Source organism: Thamnophis elegans, chromosome 4 (genome assembly GCF_009769535.1).
Source record: "Thamnophis elegans isolate rThaEle1 chromosome 4, rThaEle1.pri, whole genome shotgun sequence".
Taxonomy (NCBI): Eukaryota; Metazoa; Chordata; class Lepidosauria; order Squamata; family Colubridae; genus Thamnophis; species Thamnophis elegans.
Genome location: NC_045544.1, coordinates 139,610,342 through 139,634,682, shown reverse-complemented (window position 1 = coordinate 139,634,682; position 24,341 = coordinate 139,610,342). Strand labels below are relative to the sequence as shown.

Here is a 24,341-nt window from a genome sequence, read left to right as displayed (position 1 = left end):
GTTGTCCCAACGGTGCTTTTTTCAGGAGGCAAACAATTTAGGATTGCATGGGCTCTTGGCTGACAATGCACACTGCTGGCGCGTATTTAATTGATTGTCCACAACAAGATCCCTTTGTCCCAACCCCTTCCCCACAACCCCTCCCTACCCAGTTCTGCCAGCCCTTTAGGTTCAGCCTTTGGCCCACTTGCCAGTGTCGGGACAATGAGCAGATCCCGCTTTGTGCTGGAGACGGATGATGGCCTTGCGGAGGATCCGAACGCAGCCACGAAGGGGACAGCTGGGGCGGAGCATGGCCTGCCCCCCTTGGAGACCCCTTTCCAGAAGGAAGCCCCTCCCTCCCCCCAGATCCGGGTGAATCTGAATTACCGGCCAGGACTCGTCCCGTAAGTCATTTATCACAATGGGAATTATTTTGCAGAATTTCGCCACCAGGGAGAATTTTTGCGTTGGTCTCTGTCCAAGGTTTATGGGCTGTTTTGCAGTCCAGTGCAGGAATCGCGGCCTTGGGTTGGACTAGATGACCCACAAGGTCCCTTCCAACTCTGTTATTCTGTCATCTTAAAGCGATGCACGATACGATTATTTTTTTCATTTCTTTCCTGCCTTTCTTATTTTTACAAATAACTCAAGATGGTGAACCTATCCAAGACACCTTCCTTCTTCTATTTCCCCCACAACAACAACCCTGTGGGTTGGCCTGAGAGAGAGAGAGGGGGGGGACTGGCCCAAAGTCACCCAACCAGATTTCGTGCCCAAAGCAGGACTAGAACTCACCGCCTCCTGGTGATTGGCCCAGAGGCACCCAATTGGTTTTCATGCCTAAGGCAGGACTAGAATTCACTGTCTCCTGGCAATTGGCCCAAAGGCACCCACTCAGTTTTCATGGCTCAGACGAGACTAGAACTCACCGCCTCCTGCTGATTGGCCCAAAGTCACCCAATTGGCTTTCATGCCTAAGGCAGAACTAGAATTCACTGGCTCCTAGTGATTGGCCCAAAGGCACCCAGCTGGCTTTCATGCCTAAGGCAGAACTAGAATTCACTGGCTCCTAGTGATTGGCCCAAAGACACCCAGTTGGCTTTCATGGCTAAGGTGGGACTAGAACTCACTGCCTCCTGCTGATTGGCCCAAAGGCACCGAGCCTTCCAATCTATTATTAACCTTATTAACTTATTATTAACCTTCCAACTTTATTATTCTATGTTCTATGAGCCACCTTTAACTCATTGGCTCCTGGTGATTGGCCCACAGTCACCCAGCCAGTTTTCATGACTAAGGCAGGGACTAGAATTCACCATCTCCTGGTATTTGGCCCAAAGTTAACAGCTGGGCAGTGGACCAAAGGAGTGAATCTGTCTTGGACCTTTTTCCTCTCCTTTCTCTTCCTCAGACCGGATGATCCAAATTACTTCGACAACAAGCGCATTTTCCAAGCCGTAGTCGCGGGAGGCCCGGAACGGCTCAATGGCCTGAGTAATTATCTGCGGAGAACGTCCACCTTTCTCACCGACACTCAATTTAGAGGTAGATCTTGCTGACTCTCCTGCCGTTACATCAGGGTAACAAGAAGACAAGCCTCATAGAACTTCCCCTAAAATGGAATATTTGCAGCTCAGGGGAGAACTGTGGGGTTAATCGGAATAGAGCTGAAAGGGAACCTGGAGGTCATCTAGTCCAACCCCCTGCTCAAGCAAGAGAACCTATACTATTTCAGATACTGTAAGTGACTGTCTAGACTCTTCTTAAAAACATCCAGTGATGGAGCACACACAGCTTCTGGTGGCAAGCTGTTCCACTGGTTAATTGTCCCAACTGTTAGGAAATTCCTCTCCTCTTTAAAGAACCCTGGCTGGGGAATTCTGGGAGTGGAAGTCCATCCCTCTTAAAGAATCCTGACTGGGGAATTCTGGGAGTGGGAGTCCACCCATCTTAAAGAACCCTGACTGAGGGATTCTGGGTGTTGAAGTCCGTCCATGGCTAAAGTGGAGAAAGGCTGTTTTAGGAAGATGGAAGACGAGATGGGCATCACCTAAGCTTCCTTCCCTCGGCTTCTTCTTTCTTCCAGATGGGAAGACGGGGAAGACCTGTTTGATGAAGGCCTTGCTCCATTTGAAAGATGGACAGAACCCCACTATCCCTTTGCTCCTGGAGATAGACAAGGAGACAGAAAACCCCAAGTCTTTGGTCAACACCGCTTGCACTGACAGATGCCACAAGGGTAAGGCTCCTTCCTGGGACGGTGAGGGTGGAGGACTCTGTCTTCTAGGATGGGGTGGCTGGAAGGAGATCTTCAGTTGGGAGAAACTCTGGGGAGAATCTTCAGTCATCCAGGTCAGGGATCACCAACCTTTCGGACTTCAGGGACCACTAAATTCATAATTTTAAATCCCCTGGGCCAATGATATCATCTGCCTAACGACTGGCTGGGTGGGCGTGGCCAGGTGGTCATGTGACTGGCTGGGTGTGGCCAACTCGGTGTCACTCCCATTGTGGGGCGCCTCGCTGGCCTCTCTTAGCCCTTCCCCCTCCCAGCCACTCCTCGCCTGCCCGCCCGGGCTCCTTGGGGCCCCAACAGGAAGCCGTTGCTGGAGCTAAGCAGCCGCCAGGAGAAAGAGTTGGCACAACAGCTCAGTTCAAACCGGATCCGACCGAGAAGGAGGCTCAGCAGAAGCACCTCACTGAGGACTAGGAGCATAGGCTGTCCAAGCAGAGGGAAGACCTGCCTCGATCTTATGGAAATCCCGTGACATTTTTGCCAACAAATTTGGGGAATTTGTTTATTTCATCAATTTCCATGCCCTCCCCCCAACGTTAATATAACAAACGCCTTTCTTAATAGACAGCCAGGAATGTGGTCATAAGAGTCAAGATGGCCACCACCATCCCAGGTAGGGGTGAAATGCTACCGGTTTGCGCGAACCGATAGGGACAATTGTTGTTGGTTCCGCTCAAAGTGTCAGAAGCTTTTCCCCTCCCCCCACACTTTTTAAAGCATTTTTTTCCTGCCTATTCGCCCGAACTGGTAGTTAAAAAATGCTTTAAAAAGTGGGGGGGGGGGGAAAGGTTCTGTGACAATCAGCTGTGCTGTTTAATGGTGGGAATATTATTTTTTTTCACTTCTGAAAGTATTTTTTACTACCTATTCGGTAGTTTAAAAAAATGCTTTAAAAATGGGGGGGGGGGGGGAATAGCAATAGCAATAGCAGTTAGGCTTATATACTGCTTCATAGGGCTTTCAGCCCTCTCTAAGTGGTTTACAGAGTCAGCATATTGCCCCCAACAACAATCTGGGTCCTCATTTCACCCACCTCGGAAGGATGGAAGGCTGAGTCAACCCTGAGCCGGTGAGATTTGAACCGCTGAACCGCTGAACTAGCAGTCAGCTGAAGTGGCCTGCAGTACTGCACTCTACTCACTGCACCACCTCAGAACCTCGAAAAGGTTCCCACGATGGCCCCGCACAGCTGAACCTCCCCCCTTCTTTTTTTTTATTAAAAGTTTTAATAAATTTTACAATTATATACCTTTCCCCTTCCCTCCCTCCCCACCAAACCCACATCCCCTCCCACCCTTCCCCGCCCCCCCAACCTCCCAGAGCAAATACAGGGTATGAACATTTAGCAATCATACACTAAAATAAACTAACTAACTTTAGCATCGTCCCTTCGCTCGTACTTTAAGTCCCCTTTTGTAAAGCTAACTTAGATAAGTTGTAACATTCCTTGTTCATTCATTCATAAGCTAACTGAAGTTTCTTAGTCCCATATTTATTTTGAATATAATCAATCCATCTTCTCCATTCCAGCTTGTATTTCTCATCTGTATTTCCCCCTTCTTAAAGCATTTTTTTTTTTACTACCGGCTCGGGCGAATAGGTAGTAAAAATACTTTAAAAATTAAAAAAAAGTTCACCAAGTGAATGAGAGGAAGAGTGGGAAAGGAAAGAAGAAAGATAGGAAGAGAGGGATAGGAGAGAGGGTAAGGGGGGAAGGTGAGGGGGATAAGGAGGAGTGGAATGAAGAGAGAGGAGAAGGAGAAAGGAAGGGGAAGTAGAGTAGGAAAGGATGATGGAGGGAAGAAAGGAGGTAGGAGAGAGGCAGAAGAAAGAGGTGTATGAAGAGCAGAAGAGCTAATAATGGGTTTATCTTTCTGGGTATTGATGACAAGAGGAACTGGGGTGGCTGGAAGGAGATCTTCAGTTGGGAGAAACTCTGGGGAGAATCTTCAGTCATCCAGGTCAGAGATCACCAACCTTTCGGACTTCAGGAACCAATAAATTCATAATTTTAAATCCCCTGGGCCAATGATATCATCTGCCTAACGACTGGCTGGGTGGGCGTGGCCAGGTGGTCATGTGACTGGGTGGGTGTGGCCAACTCGGTGTCACTCACATTGTGGGGCGCCTCGCTGGCCTCTCTTAGCCCTTCCCCCTCCCAGCCACTCCTCGCCTGCCCGCCTGGGCTCCTTGGGGCCCCAACAGGAAGCCGTTGCTGGAGCTAAGCAGCCGCCAGGAGAAAGTGTTGGCACAACAGCTCAGTTCAAACCGGATCTGACCGAGGCTCAGCAGAAGCACCTCACTGAGGACTAGGGGCATGGGCTTTCCAAGCAGAGGGAAGACCTGCCTCGATCTTATGGAAATCCCATGACATTTTTGCCAACAAATTTGGGGAATTTGTTTATTTAATCAATTTCCATGCCCTCCCCCCAAAGTTGATATAACAAATGCCTTTCTGGATGAGCGCTAACAAACTGGTACTCAACCCGGACAAGACCGAGTGGCTGTTGTGTTTCCCTCCCAACAATTTGGCCAATGTTCCAACACTTAGGCTGGGGGGTCAAATTTTATACCCCTCAGATAGGGTCCGCAACTTAGGAGTCCTCCTGGATCCAGAGCTGACTTTTGACCACCAGCTGTCGGCTGTGACCAGGGGGGCATTTGCCCAGGTTCGCCTGGTCCGTCAGTTGCGGCCCTACCTAAACCGGGAGGCCCTCACAACAGTCACTCGAGCCCTTGTGATCTCTAGGCTGGAATACTGCAATGGGCTCTACATGGGGTTGCCCTTGAAGTGCATCCGGCGACTGCAGTTAGTCCAGAATGCAGCCGCGCGAGTGATAGTGGGCGCACCGCGGTTCGCCCACATTACACCCATCCTCCGCGAGCTGCACTGGCTACCTGTCGATCTCCGGGTGCGCTTCAGGGTACTGATGACCACCTTTAAAGCACTCCATGGTAGTGGATCTGGGTACTTGTGAGACCGCCTTCTGCCGATCACCTCCCTCCGACCGATTAGATCGCACAGACTGGGCCTCCTCCGGATTCCATCCGCCAGTCAATGTCGAGTGGCGACTACACGGAGGAGAGCCTTTTCTGTTGCAGCTCCGACCCTGTGGAACGACCTCCCCGTCGAGATCCGTACCCTCACCACCATCCAGACCTTCCGCACAGCCATTAAGACCTGGCTCTCCCATCAGGCCTGGGGATAGGTTCCCAATTTACCCGCCCGAGTGTTGACTGTTGAATGCAAGTTGTGTTTTATTATTTTCTTCTGTTCACATATTGTTTGTCTTTTGATATTGCACCCCCTTCCCTGTGATTGTAAGCCGCCCTGAGTCCCCTCAGGGAAAAGGGCGGCCTATAAATCCTAATAAAATGTCTAAAAATGTCTAAATGTCTTTCTGAATAGACAGCCAGGAATGTGGTCATAAGAGTCAAGATGGCCACCACCATCCCAGGGAGGGGTGAAATGCTACCGGTTTGCGCGAACCGGTAGGGACAATTGTTGTTGGTTCCGCTCACAGTGTCGGAAGCTTTTCCCCTCCCCCCACACTTTTAAAAGCATTTTTTTCCTGCCTATTCGCCCGAACTGGTAGTTAAAAAATGCTTTAAAAAGTGGGGGGGGGGAAAGGTTCTGTGACAATCAGCTGTGCTGTTTAATGGTGGGAATCTTTCTTTTTTTCACTTCTCAAAGTATTTTTTACTACCTATTCAGTAGTTTAAAAAAATGCTTTAAAAATGGGGGGGGGGAATAGCAATAGCAATAGCAGTTAGGCTTATATACTGCTTCATAGGGCTTTCAGCCCTCTCTAAGTGGTTTACAGAGTCAGCATATCGCCCCCACAGTCTGGGTCCTCATTTCACCCACCTCGGAAGCATGGAAGGCTGAGTCAACCCTGAGCCGGTGAGATTTGAACCGCTGAACCGCTGAACTAGCAGTCAGCTGAAGTGGCCTGCAGTTCTGCACTCTACTCACTGCACCACCTCGGAACCTCGAAAAGGTTCCCACGATGGCCCCGCACAGCTGAACCTCCCCCCTTCTTTTTTTTTATTAAAAGTTTTAATAAATGTTACAATTATATACCTTTCCCCTTCCCTCCCTGCCCCCCAATCCCACATCCCCCCCAACCTCCCAGAGTAAATACAGGGCATAAACATTTAGTAATCATACACTAAAATAAACTAACTAACTTTACTCGCTCGTACTTTAACTCCACTTTTGTAAAGCTAACTTAGATAAGTTGTAACATTCCTTGTTTATTCATTCATAAGCTAACTGAAGTTTCTTAGTCCCATATTTATTTTGAATATAATCAATCCATCTTCTCCATTCCAGCTTGTATTTCTCATCTGTATTTCCCCCTTCTTAAAGCATTTCTTTTACTACCGGCTCGGGCGAATAGGTAGTAAAAATACTTTAAAAATTAAAAAAAGTTCACCAAGTGAATGAGAGGAAGAGTGGGAAAGGAGAGAAGAAAGATAGGAAGAGAGGGATAGGAGAGAGGGTAAGGGGGGAAGGGAGGAGAATAAGGAGGAGTGGAATGAAGAGAGAGGAGAAGGAGAAAGGAAGGGGAAGTAGAGTAGAAAAGGATGATGGAGGGAAGAAAGGAGGTAGGAGAGAGGTAGGAGAAAGAGGTGTATGGAGAGCAGAAGAGCTAATAATGGGTTTTTATCTTTCTGGGCGCTGATGAGAAGAGGAACTGATGTAATTACTACTTAATACAATAGGATATTGGCTATGTAATAGTATACATGTGATTATATGTTATGAAAGTGGAAAATAAAAAAGTATATTAATTTTTTTAAAAAAGTTGGCCACGCCCACCCAGTCACATGCCCCCACCAAGCCACACCCACCAAGCCACGCCCAGAGAACCAGTGGCAAACATTTTTACATTTCATCCCTGATCCCAGGGGTGATCCCATGAAGAGACTGTCCTTTTCTCATTCTTGAAATGAGAATTCTTCCCATGCAATTGGAAATTCGGGGGAATGGCTCAGCGGTGGGTTCCGGACCCCGTTACAATCCCGTATGCTGCAACAGGGCTGGGCGTCCACCACGGGTACACGCATTATGCACGCATGCGCATCCACCACCTGCGACACTCCAGCTACTCGGCAGAGTGTCGCGCAGGTGCCAAACGCTGCACAAATGGCCCGTTTCCTTCAAATACAGGTAAGGAACGAGGGTGGGCGGGGCCCACCAAAGCACTGTTCTGGTACGGTGGCTGCTGCTTCCAGCAGGCACCGGTACGGGTGTATCAGGAATGGCTGCATTATTGATACAGTTAAAAACAATGGAGCTTTTTCAGTTAAACAGGGAAACAGTTGGAGTTTTGATGGCCCAGGGGTGGCCGCCATCTTGACTTTTTTTGACCTAAACTTGTGCAGACGTCTTGATAAAATCTCCCATCTTTCTCCGGTGCCATTTCTCACCATCTTTGCAGGCCAAACAGCGCTCCACATCGCCATTGAGAAGAGGAACCTTGCTCTTGTGAAGCTCCTGGTGGAGAACGGGGCTCGTGTCCATGCCGCGGCTTCTGGTCTTTTGTTCCAGAAGGACCACAAAAAGGCTCGCTTTTATTTCGGTAGGGCGGCAGGACAAATGTTGTGGGTGCAATTTGACTCTGGTTGACCGCTCCATTGTTTTCATCCTCAAAGGGGATTCGATATCCTCCCACTCTGGGAGACACTGCAGGTCAGAGTTGACCAACCTTGGCCACTTGAAGACCTGTAGACCTCCACTCCCAGAATTCCCCAGTCAGATTTCTGGGAGTTGAAGGCCAGAAGACTTAAAGAACTGTGGACTTCAGCTTGAAGACCTGCTGGCTGAGGAATTCTGGGAGTTGAAGTCCACAAGACTTAAAAGAGCTGTGAACTTCCACCTTGGCCACTGGAAGACCTGCTGGCTGGGGAATTCTGGGAGTTGAAGTCCAAAGGTCTTACAAGTGACCAAGGTTGGACACCTATGACCTAGATGGTCAATGCAACCTTGGCCCATCATCCTCTCTCTTCCAGGTGAACTTCCTCTCTCCTTGGCTGCTTGTACCAACCAGCCAGAAGTGGTCAGGTACCTCCTGGATAAACCTCACCAGAAGGCCAGGCTGACCGAGCAGGATTCCAAGGGCAACACTGTCCTCCATGCGCTGGTGATGGTGGCCAACGACACGGAGAAGAACACTGAGCTCGTGGTCAACAAGTACGATATGATCCTGATGAAAGGGGCCGAGATTGACCCTTCCTGCAAATTGGAAGATATTAAAAACATGGAACAGCTGACTCCTTTAACGCTGGCCGTCAAGACTGGGAAAGTCGAGGTAGTACACCCTCCTCAACAGTATACCTAGTCCTCGACTTACAACCATTTGTTTAGTGATGTGTTGCAGTTACAACGGCATCAGAAACAGTGACGGGCAATCCTAATTGCATCCCCATGGTCACCAATGTTTCCTCTAAGCCACGCGGCTGCGCGGCCACGCATATGGCAAGAAAACACCGCGCAGCAGTTTCCAATTGCCACGCCGTGATTCCCAGTGTCACAGGCTCCGGAAGCTGAGGAGCCTCAGATGTTCTGTCCTGGTTAGGGTTAGCACGGGCGGGGAGGTGGGGATGGCGGCAGGAGCTTACGTGGCACAGCCGATCTCCTAGGATCACCTAGGCGCTGGCTCCACCGCTCAAACTACCGTCAGTCGCCCCGTATTCAGCAAATCCGGCAGTGCTGTTGGAGGAGGAGGAGGCAGCAGCAGATATTCCGGTGGCGGTGGGGGCTTTGGGGCTTCACTTCAGCCGCAGTGCCGAGCACAAGCGGCTAGGAGTGGTCGCCCGCAAAGGACCTCCCCGGACTCGTTTTGATGAGTACGGGGTGACTGACGGTAGTTTGTGCTGGCTGTGCCAGGTCCAGATGGAGGTAGCCAGAGCAGCACCAAGGCGAAAGAGCAACATGACTGGAGGAGGAATTCTGGGAGTTGAAGTCCACAAGTCTTAGAGCTGTCAAGTTTGAACACCTCTGGGTTTTTTTTTTCTAGAGGGTTAGGGGTGCAAGGATCTTGTAACTTGACAGCTTTAAGACTTGCACTCCTCAATGCCAGAGTTCCTGAGCCAACATGAGTGGAGGAGGAATTCTGGGAGTTGAAGTCCTCAAGTCTTAAAGCTGTCCAGTTTGAACACCTCTGGGGGTTTTTTTCCTAGAGGGTTAGGGGTGCAAGGGTCTTGTAACTTGACAGCTTTAAGACTTGCACTCTTCAATGCCAGAGTTCCTGAGCCAACATTTGGTTGCTAAGCAGGAGCGTTGTTAAGTGATACTGATATTATATAACACTTTTAATTAAGCGGGTACCTTGAATAAACATAACTTTGAGTTTCAAATAATCCTGATTTTGTTGTTGTCTTAGGTGACATCTGTGAAAAAAATTCAGGTGCTCAGGCATGAAAATGTGCCGCTCAAACACTATTCTTTTCTGCTCACACTGAAATAAATTAGAGGGAACATTGATGGTCATGTGATCAAAATTCAGATGATTGGCATGTAGTTATGACAGTTGGTGTGTCTTGGGTTCCAGTGGTGATTTCCGGATCCCATCACAACCGGTACGCTATGACGGGGCCAGGAATCCACCTTGGACATGCACGCATGCACATGCCACCGCCATTTGACACCCCAGCTGCTCAGTGGGGATTGCGTAGCACCGTAAGCTGTGTGCGTGTACGCGATTGGCCCGTTTCCCTCAAAAAGCAGTAAGAAACATGGGCGTACCGGTGCAGCCACCGGTACGCCCGTACCGGGCCGTACTGCCCGGAACCCACCATTGCTGAGTTCATGTGATCCCTTTTCATGATCTACCCAGCCGTCTTCCAGCAAGCAAAGTCAATGGGGGAAGCCTAGATTTGCTTAACGACCGAGTGATTCACTGAACCACTCCTTACAATGAGAACCATCTGTCTCCACATAATTGTTCCACTGACTTGGCATTTTTAAGATGGGTGGACTTCAACTCCCAGAATTCCCCCGCCAGTCTTGTGTGAAGTACAGGTAGTCCTCGACTTATGACACCCCAAATTTAGGTGGCTAAGTGCGACATTTGTTAAGTGAGTTTTGCCCCATTTCGCAAACCTTTCTCACCACAGTTGTTAAGTGGATCATTGCAGTGGTTGAGTTGGTAGCATGGTTGTTAAATGAATCAGGCTTCCCATTTGACTTTGCTTCTCGCGAAAGGGGGTCGCATGACACTGCGACCGTCATAAATATGAGTCAGTTGCCAAGTGTCTGAATTTTAATCACCTGACTGTGGGGATGCTGCAATGGTCATAAGTGTGAAAAACAGTCATAACTCACTTTTTTCCGTGCCGTTGTAACTTTGAATGGCCACTAAATGAACATTGTAACTCAAGGACTACCTGTATTGTCATGTCTATATCGTGGTGTGTGTAATGTCAACTTGACTTCATTGTGGGTACATCCATTTTCTTGCAGACAGATTAGAAAAAAGGAGAAATGGACATAGGTGCAAGAGGATTATTATCACAACAACAGAATTGTATCACAGCGGCCAGTTGTTTCGCCGGATTTTGCATTGATTACTAGTCGGGCCCCACCCAGGGGCCTAGGACATCATAACATATTTTCGTAATATGCGTGCAGATCCAAGCAGTGCGGCTTTTTGCATTTGACTGATGGTGATTTTGTCAATTTTTAACTGTTTTAAATGTAATTCCAGTGCTTTTGGAATAGCACCCAGTGTGCCAATTACCACTGGAATTACCACTGCTGGTTTGTGCCATAGTCGTTGAATTTCGACTTTTAAATCCTGGTATTTTGCGATTCTTTCATATTCCTTCTCGGCGACCCTGCTATCACCTGGTATTGCGATGTCTATGATTGTAACCTTATTTTTCTCAACCAGTGTGATGTCTGGTGTATTATGCGCCAGTATTTTGTCTCTTTGTATGCGAAACTCCCACAAGATCTTGACCATCTGATTTTCGGTGACTTTTTCAGGCTGATGTTCCTACCAGTTTGTTGCTGTTTTAATATTATAATTTTTGCACAAATTCCAATGGATCATTTGTGCTACTGAATTGTGCCGCAATTTATAATCAGTCTGCGCGATTTTTTTACAGCAGCTGAGTATGTGATCAACAGTTTCATCAGCTTTTTTGCAAAGTCTGCATTTGGCATCATCAGAGGATTTTTCGATTTTGGCCTTAATGGCATTTGTACGGATAGCTTGTTCGTGCGCAGCCAGGATTAGAGACTCTGTTTCTTTCTTTAATGTACCTGCTGTTAACCATAACCAAGTTTTTTCACTGTCCACTTTATCTTTTATTTTTTCCAGAAATTGGCCATGCAATGCTTTGTTCTGCCAACTCTCCATTCTTGATTTTATCACATCTTTTCTGTATTCTTGTTTCGTCTCTTGGACCTTCAATAGATTTTTGTTCTTTACTTCGATTAATAGATATTCTTGACTTTCTTTTAATCAGCCAGTGCATGTTTTTCTTCTTCAACTATTTGCTTCACTTGTAATAATCCTCTGCCCCCTGATTTTCGGGGCAGATATAGTCTATCAGTATCACCACGTGGATGCAAACTGTAGTGCATTGTTATTAGTTTCCTGGTTTTTCCATCCAAAATGTCCAAATCAGCTAGGCAGGAAACCCTATATCGTTTCAGACAAATGGCTATCCAACATCTTCTTAAAGACTTCCAGTGTTGGGGCATTCACAACTTCTGGAGGCAACTTCTGTTCCACTGATTAATTGTCCTCACTGTCAGGAAATTCCTCCTCAGTTCTAAGTTGCTTCTTTGCTTGATAAGTTTCCATCCATTGTTTCTTGTTCTACCCTCAGGTGCCTTGGAGAATAACTTGACTCCCTCTTCTTTGGGGCAATGCCTGAGATATTGGAACATTGCTATCCTGTCTCCCCTGGTCCTTCTTTTCATTAAACTAGACATACCCAGTTCTCTTCATATGTTTTAGTCTCCAGTCCCCTAATCCTATGTGTTGCTCTTCTCTGCACTCTTTCTAGAGTCTCCACATCTTTTGTACATCGTGGCGACCAAAACTGGATGCCGTATTCCAAGTGTGGCCTTCCCAAGGCCTTGTAAAGTGGTATTAACCCTTCACGTGATCTTGATTCTATCCCTCTGTTGATGCAGCCTAGAACTGTGTTGGCTTTTTTGGCAGCTGCTGCACATGGCTGGCTCCTATTTAAGTGGTTGTCCACTAGGACTCCAAGATCCCTTTTACAGTTACTACTGTTGAGCAAGGTACCACCTATACTGTACCTATGTATTTCATTTTTCTTGCCTAAATGTAGAACCTTACTCTTTTCACCACTGAATTTCATTTTATTAGATAGTGTCCAATGTTCAAGTTTGTCAAGATCCTTCTGTATCTTAAGCCTGTCTTCTGGAGTGTTAGCTATTCCTGCCAGCTTGGTGTCATCTGCCAATTTGATGAGTTACCCATTTATTCCCACATCCAAATCATTGATGAAGATGTTGAAGAATACTGGACCCAAAACAGAGCCTTGGGGTCCCCCACTGCATACTTCCCTCCATGTAGACGCAGTTCCATTGAGGGCTACACGTTGAGTGCGGTTGGTCAGCCAGTTACGAATCCATCTGGTGGTGATGCTGTCCAACCCACATTCTTCTACTTTATCTAGTAGTAGGTTATGGTCTACCTTATCAAATGCCTTACTGAAGTCCAAGTAAATTATATCGACGGCGTTCCTCTGCTCCACTAATTTTGTCACATTATCAAAGAATGCCATAAGATTAGTCTGCCATGATCTGTTTTTGACAAACCCATGTTGGCTTTTGGCTATTACTTTGTTTGCTTCTAGGTGTTCGCTAATTCGTTGCTTGATTATCTTTTCCAGAATCTTTCCTGGTATTGAGGTCAGGCTGATAGGTCTGTAGTTTCCTGGATCTGTTTTTTCCTCTTTTTTGAAGATGGGAACCACATCAGCTCTTTTCCAGTCCTCTGGTAGTTCCCCGGTGCTCCAGGATCTCTGAAAGATATAGTTCAGTGGTTCTGAGATCTCGTCTGCCACTTCCTTCAGAACCCTGGGGTGTAATCCCTCCGGTCCTGGTGATTTGAACTCATCAAGGGTAGACAGGTGCTCACTTACCGTTTTCTTCCCAATTTCAACGTGTGTTCCTACTCTGATTTTTGTGGCGCTGTTTTTGATAGGTTGGACTGTTTTATCCCTTTGTGTAAAGACAGATGCAAAACATGAGTTAAATAGTTCTGCTTTCTCCCTGTTGCTTGTCGCCTTCTTGCCACTTTCTCCCAGCAATGGATCAATTGTTTCCTTAACTTTTTTTCTTGTTTTTAACATGTTGGAAGATAAATATTCTTCATCGTTCATTCTATTTACACTTATTTCTAATTCATTAATCGTCTTTTGCTATTTGTTTTCTAATCTTTGCATCTACTATCTAGCCAATTATACCATACATCCCAAATTAAGTAGTATTCTGTTTTTCCTTTGTCTTTGATTTCCATTGTTAACCTATCCCTGAGAGCCGAGGTGGCGCAGTGGTTAAATGCAGCACTGCAGGCTACATCAGCTGACTGCAGTTTTGCAGTTCGGCTGTTCAAATCTCACCGGCTCAGGGTTGACTCAGCCTTCCATCCTTTCGAGGTGGGTAAAATGAGGACCCGGATTGTTTTTGGGGGCGATATGCTGACTCTGTAAACCGCTTAGAGAGGGCTGAAAGTCCTATGAAGTGGTATATAAGTCTAACTGCTATTGCTATTGCTATTGCTATCCATCTCAGAGCTGTCTAATATTTTCTTTATTACCATTTCCTCAGAAGGCAAATTTCCATTTTTCCAGTTTTGAGCATATATTATTCTAGCCACCGTTATTACATTATAACATTAAATATTGGAATTTTTCCCTTATATTTCCCTGATAATATGCCTATATTATTCATATGAACTATAAATAGTTCCGGTTTTAACTCTGTTTGCTGTTTTACCATTTCCTCTAACCATTTTTGGATCCTTATCCAATATTTTTTTGCTGAGGGACGGGTCCACCACATGTGATAGTATGTTCCCTGTATCTGTTTGCATTTCCAGCATTCTGGTGATCTGTTTGGAAACATTTCTGCTAGTCTCGCTGGTGGTAGATGCCATCTACAAAACATTTTATATAAGTTTTCTCTATATACTGCTGACATTGTCAATGTATAATCCCCTCCCTCCCACAATTCCTCTGTGGGGAAGTTTTCTTGATTGTGTAGCTTCGTTATCAGATGTGACCTCAAGAAGATCAAAAATGTCAAGATGATGGATGGACAAGGAGAGCACCTTGGCTTTTCTGACCTACCCCCTAGAGAAATTTGAAAATTCAAATTTAATAAATTTATATGCTGTCCAATCTCGAAGGACTCCAGGCGGCTTACAGAAATACATCTCTGAAAGGATAAAAATTAAAAAATAGAGAAAAGAAAAGCAAATTAAAAAAAAAACACTTCATGCACTCAATCTAGGCGGGGCTGGACCTCATTCATGAGGTCAACAGCCCCAGGCCTGCCGGAATAGCCAGGTTTTAGTAGCCTTTCGGAAGGCCGAGAGAGTGGGAAGGGTCCGGATCTCTGGGGGTAGATCGTTCCATAGGGTCGGAGCAGCTACAGAGAAGGCCCTCCCCCGAGGAGCCGCCAGACGACATTGTCTGGTTGACGGCACCTGGAGAAGGCCCATCCTGTGTGATTTTATCGGCCGTTGGGAGGTATGTGGCAGAAGACGGTCTCGCAGATATCCAGGTCCTAGGCCATGTAGGGCTTTAAAGGTAATAACCAGCACCTTGAAGCGTGTTCAGAGACCGATAGGAAGCCAGTGCAGCTCACAGAGGACAGGTGTAACATGGGTGTATCTCGGTACACCCAATATCGCTCGCGCGGCTGCATTCTGCACCAATTGTAGTCAATTGTAGAGACACTCCTGTTGCCAATTTAACCGTTTTGGTCTTTCCAGATTCTTAAGCACATATTCCAGCGAGAAATGAAGGACCCCAAATTCCAGCATCTTTCACGCAAGTTTACCGAGTGGACCTATGGTCCCATCCAAGTCTCCCTCTACGATTTGACCTCCATCGACAGCGAAGATGAGAACTCAGTGCTGGAGATCCTGGCCTACAACAGCGACATTCCAGTGAGTGGATCCAGTCAAGGATGGTCCTTCTCAGATCTTCTCTGCCTTGCGATTCCTTTATTCAGCATCATCTCCTCCTCCTCCTCCTCCTCCTCCTCCTCTTTCTTCTTCTCCTCCTCCTCTTTCTTTTCTTCCTCCTTTTTCTTCTCCTTCTCTTCTTTCTGCTCCTTCTTCTCCTCTTTCTCGAGTGAGAAGACCAACAAAGACGTTTAGAGGAATGGAGGCTAAAACATATGACGAACGGTTTCAGGAACTGGGTATGTCTAGTTTAATGAAAAGAAGGACCAGGGGAGACATGATAGCAGCCTTCCAATATCTCAGGGGTTGCCCCAAAGAAGAGGCAGTCAAGCTATTCTCCAAGGCACCTGAGGGTAGAACAAGAAGCAATGGCTGGAAACTAATCAAGGAGAGAAGCCACCTAGAACTGAGGAGAAATTTCCTGACAGTTAGAACAATTAATCAGTGGAACAACTTGCCTCCAGAAGTTGTGAATTCTCCAACACTGGAAGTTTTTAAGAAGATGTTGAACAACCATTTGTCTGAAGTGGTATAGGGCTTCCTGCCTAAGCAGGGGATTGGACTAGAAGACCTCTAAGGTCCCTTACAACTCTTCTATTCTATTCTATTCTATTCTATTCTATTCTATTCTATTCTATTCTATTCTATTCTACTCTACTCTACTCTACTCTATTCCATTCTATTCTGTCCAATTTTGCTGAACCCGAAGTTCCTGCATTTTCTCAAACTGAAACAAGCAGGTGTATTTCTAACTCTTGTGGTTACAGCAAAGCTGTAAACATTTCCTGCCTTTCCTTCTTATAATTCTAAGCCCTTTTACATTTCTTAGTACTGGTCCCTTCAAATGTATGATGCCCGCAAAAACAACAATTAGCTGGTCCAAATCAGCAGAATACCACCTCTTCTCCAGAAGTTGTGAATGTTCCAGCACTGGAATTGTTTAAGAAGATGTTTGGATAACTATTTGTCTGAAGAGGTGTAGGGTTTCCTGCCTAGGCAGGGGGTTGGAATAGAAGACCTCCAGGGTCCTTTCCAACTCTGTTATTCTATTCTATTCTTTCTCTTCCTCCTCTTTTTCCTCCTCTTCCTCCTCCTGTCTTCTCCCTCTCCTTCTCCTCCTTTTTCTCCTCTTCCTTCTTCTCCTCTTCTGCTCCTCCTTCTGCTCCTCTTTCTCTTCCTCCTCGTCCTTTTTCTCCTCCTCCTCCTGCTCTTCTTTCTCATTTTTCTCCTCCTCTTTCTTCGTTTTCTCCTGCTTCATTGCTGTGGGTGTGGAGGGAGAATTCCCGCTTTTTTCCCTTCCCTTTTTCTTCCATGGGCCCTGTTTGCTCGGTGATTTTACCTCGTGATTCTCCTGTTTGCCTGACTATCTACTTTGCTACCTACGTAGATGTAAATGTATATTTGTTGGTATAAAATGACAAGTTCTGGTCAGCATCTCTGACTTCACTTCATTGGACACCAGCAGCTGCACAATTCCCTGACGTGATCTCTCCGTCCACAGAATCGGCACAAAATGGTGGCCCTGGAACCCCTGAACAGGCTGCTTCGTTACAAGTGGGAATCCTTCGTTAGAAAAAGGTTTTTCTTCAGCTTATTCCTCTATGGGACTTTCATGACGATCTTCACAGTCACTGCTTATCACCACCCGCCAAAGCATGAGGTAAATAATGGATGGTTTTGTATAAAGAACAGAACAGAGTCGGAAGGGACCTTGGAGGTCTTCTAGTCCAACCCCCCGTTCAGCAGGAGAACCCTATAGCACCATAGACAAATGTTGTCTAATCTCTTCGTGAAAACCTCCAGCAATGGAGCACCTACCACTTCTGAGGGGCAACTCATTCCAGCCGTTAATTGTTCGGGTTATCAGGAAATTCCCCCTTAATTCCAGGTTGCCCCTCTCCTTGATTAGTTTCCATCCATTGTTTCTTGTCCTGCCTTCAGGCCGCAGTGGTGGGTTAAAAAATTTTTCGAACCTACTCTGAGGGTGTGGCCTCCTTTGTGGGAGTGGCTTACCAGCCATGTGACCTGGTGGGAGTGGCTTGCTGGCCATGTGTTTTCTTTCTTTCTTTCTTTCTTTTTCTTTCTCTCTCTCTCTCTCACTCTCTCTCTTTCCTTCCTTTTGTCCCTCTGTCCCTTTTTTCATCTCTCTCTCACTCTTTTTCTTTCTTTTTTCTTTCTTTCTTTATTTCTTCCTTTCTTTCTCTTTCTCTCCCTCTCTGTGTCAGTCTCTCTCTCTCTCTCTCTCTCTCTGTCTTTGCAACTTTGCAACTTAAATAAGATGTGTATGCCGCCCACTCCCTAGGGACTCTGTGTGTGTGTGTGTGTGTGTGTGTGTGTTTGTGTGTGTGTGTAGCAGTGGTGAGTTTCAATTTTTTTTCGAACCTACTCTGTGGGTGTGGCCTCCTTTGTGAGAGTGGCTTGCCGGCCCTGTGTTTTCTCTCTCTCTCTCTCTCTCTCTCTTTCCTTCCTTTTGTGTCTCTGTCCCTTTTTCCTTTTTTCTTTCATCTCTCTCTCACTTTTTCTTTCTTTTTTCTTTTTTCTTTTTTTCTTTCTTTCTTTCTTTCTTTCTTTCTCTTTCTCTTTCTCTCTCTGTGTGAGTCTGTGTGTGTGTGTGTGTGAGTGGTGGGTTTCAAAAAATTTTGGAACCTCTTCTGTAGGTGTGGCCTGCTTTCCGGGTCCACTGGTGGAACCTCTTCTAACCGGTTCGGTAGATTTGACGAACCGGTTCTACCGAACTGGTGTGAACCAGTAGGAACCCACCTCTGCTTCAGGGGCTTTGGAGCAAGGGTAAAAATGCTCTGTGTAGCATTTAAGGTCCCGAGGCTGAAGATGAAAGAAAGTAATCCACCCACGGATAGCTGAACCAGCAGATGTTTATTGAGCAAAGCAGTTCATGGATAGCAGAATCAACAGCAGAATCAACAGCAAAATTATTAATCATGACACATCCTTCTTACAGTGTTTGCAGCTTCTTCGTTCTCACGTGTTATATCATTATTGGTTAACAAGTCTCCAAGGCACAATAATTGGTTAGTCATTACATCGTTGGTGTTCGTGAGAATGTGCATGTTCTACACACTGAATGAATCAAGGGTTATTCATTCAAGCAGTAAAATGTTACAGGTTCATTACTTTTGTATCACTCCGTGTCCTTGTTCATGCCTGGGAAACACATTGCAAGCAAAGAATAGCTGACAGGCAAATATTTCTGCAGATTGCTGCAGTTTGTACTTACACGTGTAACCTCAGTTCTAAGGACCATCCTACAGCTCTGAAGTCTGCTACCGGTTTGCTTCACGCGCGGATGCGCTAAGAAGCCTTTCCTGAGTCTGCAAAAGTACCGTATTTTTCAGAGTATATGATGCACCATGTTAGATCGGGTAAAGGAGGCACAAAAGGCTAGTGAACAAACAGCTCTTTATCGCAGGTCGAAGTAAACATCCGCTGGGGAACGGTCGGACAGCATCCCCTTTCAAAGGGATCTGTCAGACCTCCCAGCCAATCAGATTATCCCTCTGTTGCTGCCGGAACAGAGGACCTTGGTGGAAACCTCTTGCTGCCTGACAGCAGGGGGGAGTATCTAACACACCAAGGTTTTGAAGAGGCAAATTTAAAAAAAAAAAGGGTTTTGCACTCTGCAAACATCCCCAAAACGGCACATTTTTCGTGAAAACGGGCCCGTTCCCCCCACCAAAAAAGGCATGAATAGCCTTTAGGGGGCTTGCAGAGTGCTCCCCCCCGCAAAACGAGCAATAAACAGTCCATTTTTTAAGAAAATGGGCCTGTTGTCTGTCAAAACATTGCATGCATAGTCTTTAGGAGGCTTATAGAGTACTCCTGGGGGCTGGGGGGGGCGGAAATTGAGCAAAAAAAGGCCCATTTTTCACTCATTTCTACCCTCCATAGCCCCTAGAAGCTCTCTGAAAGCCTTCTACAGGCTATGCATGGCCATTTTGGTGAGGGTGGTGGCGGTTCGGGAGGCAAAAACGGCTGTATTTTCTGCTTTCTAGCGAATATAAATCACGCGGCATGTCACACAGCTGATCATGGGAACTTTTTAAAAACGTTTTAAAGCATTTTTTTAACTACCTATTCAATTGAACCAGTAGTAAAAAAAAATGCTTTAAAAAGTAAAAAAAAAGTTCAGCAATCAGCAGTGGGACGATTGGCTGTGTCGCCTGATCTCTAGTGAATATAAATCATGCAGCAGAGTTGATTGTCACAAAACTGACTACTTATTCTGGTTGGGGAATTCTGGGAGTTGGAGTCCTCCCCTCTTAAAGCATGCTGGATGGGGGATTCTGGGAGTGGAAGCCCACCCGTCTTAAAACATCCTGGCTGGGGGATTCTGGGAGTGGAAGTCCTCCCCTCTTAAAGCATGCTGGCTGGGGGATTCTGGGAGTGGAAGCCCACCACTCTTAAAGCAGGCTGGCTGGGGGATTCTGGGAGTGGAAGCCCACCACTCTTAAAGCAGGCTGGCTGGGGGATTCTGGGAGTGGAAGCCCACCACTCTTAAAGCATGCTGGCTGGGGGATTCTGGGAGTGGAAGCCCACCACTCTTAAAGCATGCTGGCTGGGGGATTCTGGGAGTGGAAGCCCACCACTCTTAAAGCAGGCTGGCTGGGGGATTCTGGGAGTGGAAGCCCACCACTCTTAAAGCATGCTGGCTGGGGGATTCTGGGAGTGGAAGCCCACCACTCTTAAAGCAGGCTGGCTGGGGGATTCTGGGAGTGGAAGCCCACCACTCTTAAAGCAGGCTGGCTGGGGGATTCTGGGAGTGGAAGTCCTCCCCTCTTAAAGCATGCTGGCTGGGGGATTCTGGGAGTGGAAGCCCACCACTCTTAAAGCAGGCTGGCTGGGGGATTCTGGGAGTGGAAGCCCACCACTCTTAAAGCAGGCTGGCTGGGGGATTCTGGGAGTGGAAGCCCACCACTCTTAAAGCAGGCTGGCTGGGGGATTCTGGGAGTGGAAGCCCACCACTCTTAAAGCAGGCTGGCTGGGGGATTCTGGGAGTGGAAGCCCACCCCGCTTAGCCTGCTCTCTTCCTCTCTTTACAGCCTCTTTTTGCAACAACGATGACATTCCCGAAGTTATTAAGACTTCTTGGAGTTGTGGTCATTTTAATTGGTGGCATTTATCTCTTCATTGATCAGGTAGGATGTCTAATGGCCGGCTCGTTGGGCGTGACAAGGTGGTCATGTGACTGGGTGGGTGTGGCCAAATCAATGTCATTCATGTCGAAGGGTGCCTTGCCAGCCGCTACTCGTCACTCCTCCCCTGCCCGCCTGGGCTCCTTGGGGCCCCAACAGGAAGCAGTTGCTGGAGCTAAGCAGCCACTAGGAGAAAGAGTTGGCAAAACAGCTCAGTTCAAACTGGATCTGACCGAGAAGGAGGCTCAGCAGAAGCACCTCACTGAGGACTAGGAGCATAGGCTTTCCAAGCAAAGGGAAGACCTGCGGGAGTGCAAGGCCAGGTGCCGGCGCCTGGAGGCTCAGCGGGCTGAGATGGTCAGCCAGTTCCAGGCCTTGATGCAATCTCACTGGAACGAGGCCCTATGGCTCTTCGCCACCAGCGGCTCTTCCCTCCAGCCTTCGCCCAAAGCCCCCCACCAGGAGGCTGAAGCAGACCCCAAGTCGGAATTTCTGCCCCCCTCCAACCTGCACAAAAAGACCCCGAAGGGGGAGACTCTTTGCAGCAACACAAACGTTCATTGCACGAATCCGTCCCAGGGGCCGCAGTCTGAGGACCCCTGATTTAGTGGTATATAAAAAATGCAAATCATTTTTCTGGGGACGACCAGAATTTTCTTGTGGTTTTTGTTTACGATTCCTCTGACCACACATGCATTTTTTACTACAGGCAGTCCTCGATTTACAACAGTCCACTTAGCAATTGTTCAAAGTTGCAACAGCTCTGAACAAGGTGACTTATTTTCACAGCGACCGCCATTGCAGCGTCCCCTGGGTCATGCGATCCAAATTCATTCGCTTGGCAAGCGACTCATGTTTACGATGGTTGTAGAGTCCCGGGGGGTGGGGGTGGTCAGGTAATCCCCTTTTTGCGACCTTCTGACAAGCAAAGTCAACGGGGGAAAGCCAGATTCGCTTAACAACCAGGTGACTAACTTATGAACTGCAGGGGTTCGATTAACAACCGAGGCAAGAAATGCTGTAAAAATGGGGCAAAACTCACTTAAGAAAATGTCTCGCTTAAACATCAGAAATTTGGGACTCAATGGTGATCGTAAGTCAAGACTACTGATTGGCCCCATTTTCCCACCCAAGCCAACGAAGCCACCCCCTCCTCAATCTCCTTCGGCTCCAGTTCCACCTCGTCTTCCTTTGCAGATTCAAGAGCTCCCCCAGGGGGAGAGCCTTCTCTGTGGGAGCGCCTTCCCTCTGGAATGAGCTGCCCCCGGAGCTTCGTATAATCCCCGACCTCCGGTCCTTCCGACGCGCCCTAAAAAGTTGGCTTTTCCAGCAAGCCAGCCTGGCCTGAACAAAACAAATCAAAGTATTGATTATTGTTAATTTTAATTTGAATTCTTTTTTAAAAAATGTGTCATTGTTAATTTTAATTGGGTTTGGGGATATCCTATTTAATTTCTTTTTAAACTTTTGTAGTATGTGTTTCTTTTAATGTTGTACGCCGCCCTGAGTCCTTGGGAGAAGGGCGGCATATAAATCGAATAAACCTCAACCGGCAGGAGCACAGTGTTCTGATTTTGGTTCTTCTCTATTCCCCTTTAGAGTCTTCACTTCTGGAGGAGACGATTCTCGCTGAAAGGTTTTCTAAAGGACAGCTGGTTCAGCATATTCTTGTACGTGGGTACATGCTGCTATTTTTTACGGAGGGCTTCAATCCATCAATCTATCAATCAGAATGGAGCTCGGAAGCCGTGGTGAAATTCAATTTTTTTTTACTACTGGTTCTGTGGGCGTGGCCTGGTGGTGGGGTCCCGTGACTGAGTGGGTGTGGCCAACTCGATGTCACTCATGGTCACGCCCACTCGGTTATATGCCACCGCCACCACCAAGCCACGCCCACTGAACCCGGTAGGAAAAAAATGTGTGTAGCAGCAAAGCTACCGCTCCCTTTATGGTTCCCCCCTCCCCGCTCCTTCCCGGGGACTACCTTGAAAGGGACAGGCTGCAGCAGCTCTGCTGTGAATGGAGGGGGAAACATTCGGATTGGGTGGGTGGATTTTTTGCCACTGGTTTAGAGAACGGATGCCAATCGTCCCTGCCAGTTTGGCTGAACTAGGCCGAACCTGGAGGATTTCACCTCTGGCTGCGTTGTAGAAAAGACGGAACACGCAAGCCAGCTCTTCAGAGAAGGAAAGTTTATTGCGCAGGTTCAGAATGAATGGCCTGAACAATGAGTGAAAGTCAGGAAATTCTTTTTACAGTTTTGAGGAACGAACAATATGTGTCTACCAAACAGATTAACAGCCAAGCCAGCAAATAGGCTAAGATAGATGCTTCGCTTCAGCATATTTCATGTGCAGACTTCCTTCTAACCATGTCTAACCACACTATATCCTAAAAGCAAGCTTTGCAATTTCTATATGAACAGTTAAAGCTTAATATCATGAAACCCTAATTTGGTTCAGGCTTGAGGCCTACCTTGGTTCAGCCTGCCACTTTAGAGAGCCGAGGTGGCGCAGTGGTTACAGTGCAGTACTGCAGGCCACTTCAGCTGACTGCTAGCTGCAGTTCGGCGGTTCAAATCTCACTGGCTCAGGGTTGTCTCAGCCTTCCATCCTTCCGAGGTGGGTGAAATGAGGACCCGGATTGTTGTTGGGGGCAATATGCTGACTCTGTAAACCGCTTAGAGAGGGCTGAAAGCCCTATGAAGCGGTATATAAGTCTAACTGCTATTGCTATTGCTATTGCTATTGCTATTAGTTGGAAGAGACCTTGTAGGTCTTCTAGTCCAAACCCTTGCTCAAGCAGGAGACCCTAGCCTAAACCATTTCAGATAGGAGGCTGTCTACACTTTCCTCTTCCTCCACTGGTGGAGCACCTATATAGAGCTAGAAGGGTTAGGGCGGAAAATGGGCATACCAGAGGTTCCGGAAGTCTGGAGCCCAGGGGAGGCCATTTTTGCCCTCCCGGAGGCTTCAAAAAAGTCTCTGGAGCCTGGGGAGGGCGAAAAATGGGCCCACTGGAAGTTCCGGAATTCCAGAAATGGGCCCATTTCCGTCCTCCGGAGCCTGGGGGAAGCAGTTTTCTCCCTCGTGGAGGCTCGAAAAAAGCTTCCGGAGCCTGAGGAGGGCAAAAAAGTCCCCCCCTCCACCATGGTGCAGGAGACTGAGTAGGTCACAGCCCCCCTGGCCACGCCCACCCAGCAACCGGGAAGCGAATACTTTGCTGGAACTTTTGAAGCTCACCCCTGGCCCTAAACTGCATCTTTTCCACTGTCAATTACACACACACACACACACACACACACACACACACACACACACCCCAGAGGTGGGTTCCTACCGGTTCGCACCTGTTCGGTAGAACCGGTTCGTGAAATCTACGAACCGGTTAAAAGAGGTTCCACCAGTGGACCTGGAAAGCAGGCCACACCTACAGAAGAGGTTCCAAAAACTGACACACACACACACACACACGCACACACACCAAATCGGGGGGGGGGGTGTGTGGTGGTTTGCTACCGGTTCGCACCGGTCCAGGCGAACCGATTGTGGAAATTGCGACTGGGTCGCTGAACTGGTACAGACGGCAGGCTGGCCATACCCCCAAACCGGTTCCACGGTCTCTGCGGCATGTTTTTTTTTAATGTTCTGCACACAGCGCGGACCTATTAACAGGCAACTGCAAATTGTGCACGCACCAAACTGGCCGGCATAAACCCACCCCTGC

The 24,341-nt window shown here is 47.4% G+C and overlaps 1 protein-coding gene across 1 annotated transcript in view; it reads left to right on the top strand.

The window, feature by feature from the left end:
• Positions 1 to 204: 204 nt before the first annotated feature.
• The window catches only part of LOC116507810 (transient receptor potential cation channel subfamily V member 2-like), a 25,420-nt gene continuing 1,283 nt past the window's right edge, over positions 205 to 24,341 (top strand). Inside the window, exons 1-7 of the mRNA XM_032216143.1 lie at positions 205 to 386; positions 1,394 to 1,527; positions 2,069 to 2,221; positions 7,726 to 7,866; positions 8,297 to 8,595; positions 15,271 to 15,447; positions 16,967 to 17,125. Coding sequence (XP_032072034.1) covers positions 205 to 386; positions 1,394 to 1,527; positions 2,069 to 2,221; positions 7,726 to 7,866; positions 8,297 to 8,595; positions 15,271 to 15,447; positions 16,967 to 17,125 — 1,245 coding nt within the window. The remainder of the gene's footprint in view (positions 387 to 1,393; positions 1,528 to 2,068; positions 2,222 to 7,725; positions 7,867 to 8,296; positions 8,596 to 15,270; positions 15,448 to 16,966; positions 17,126 to 24,341) is intronic.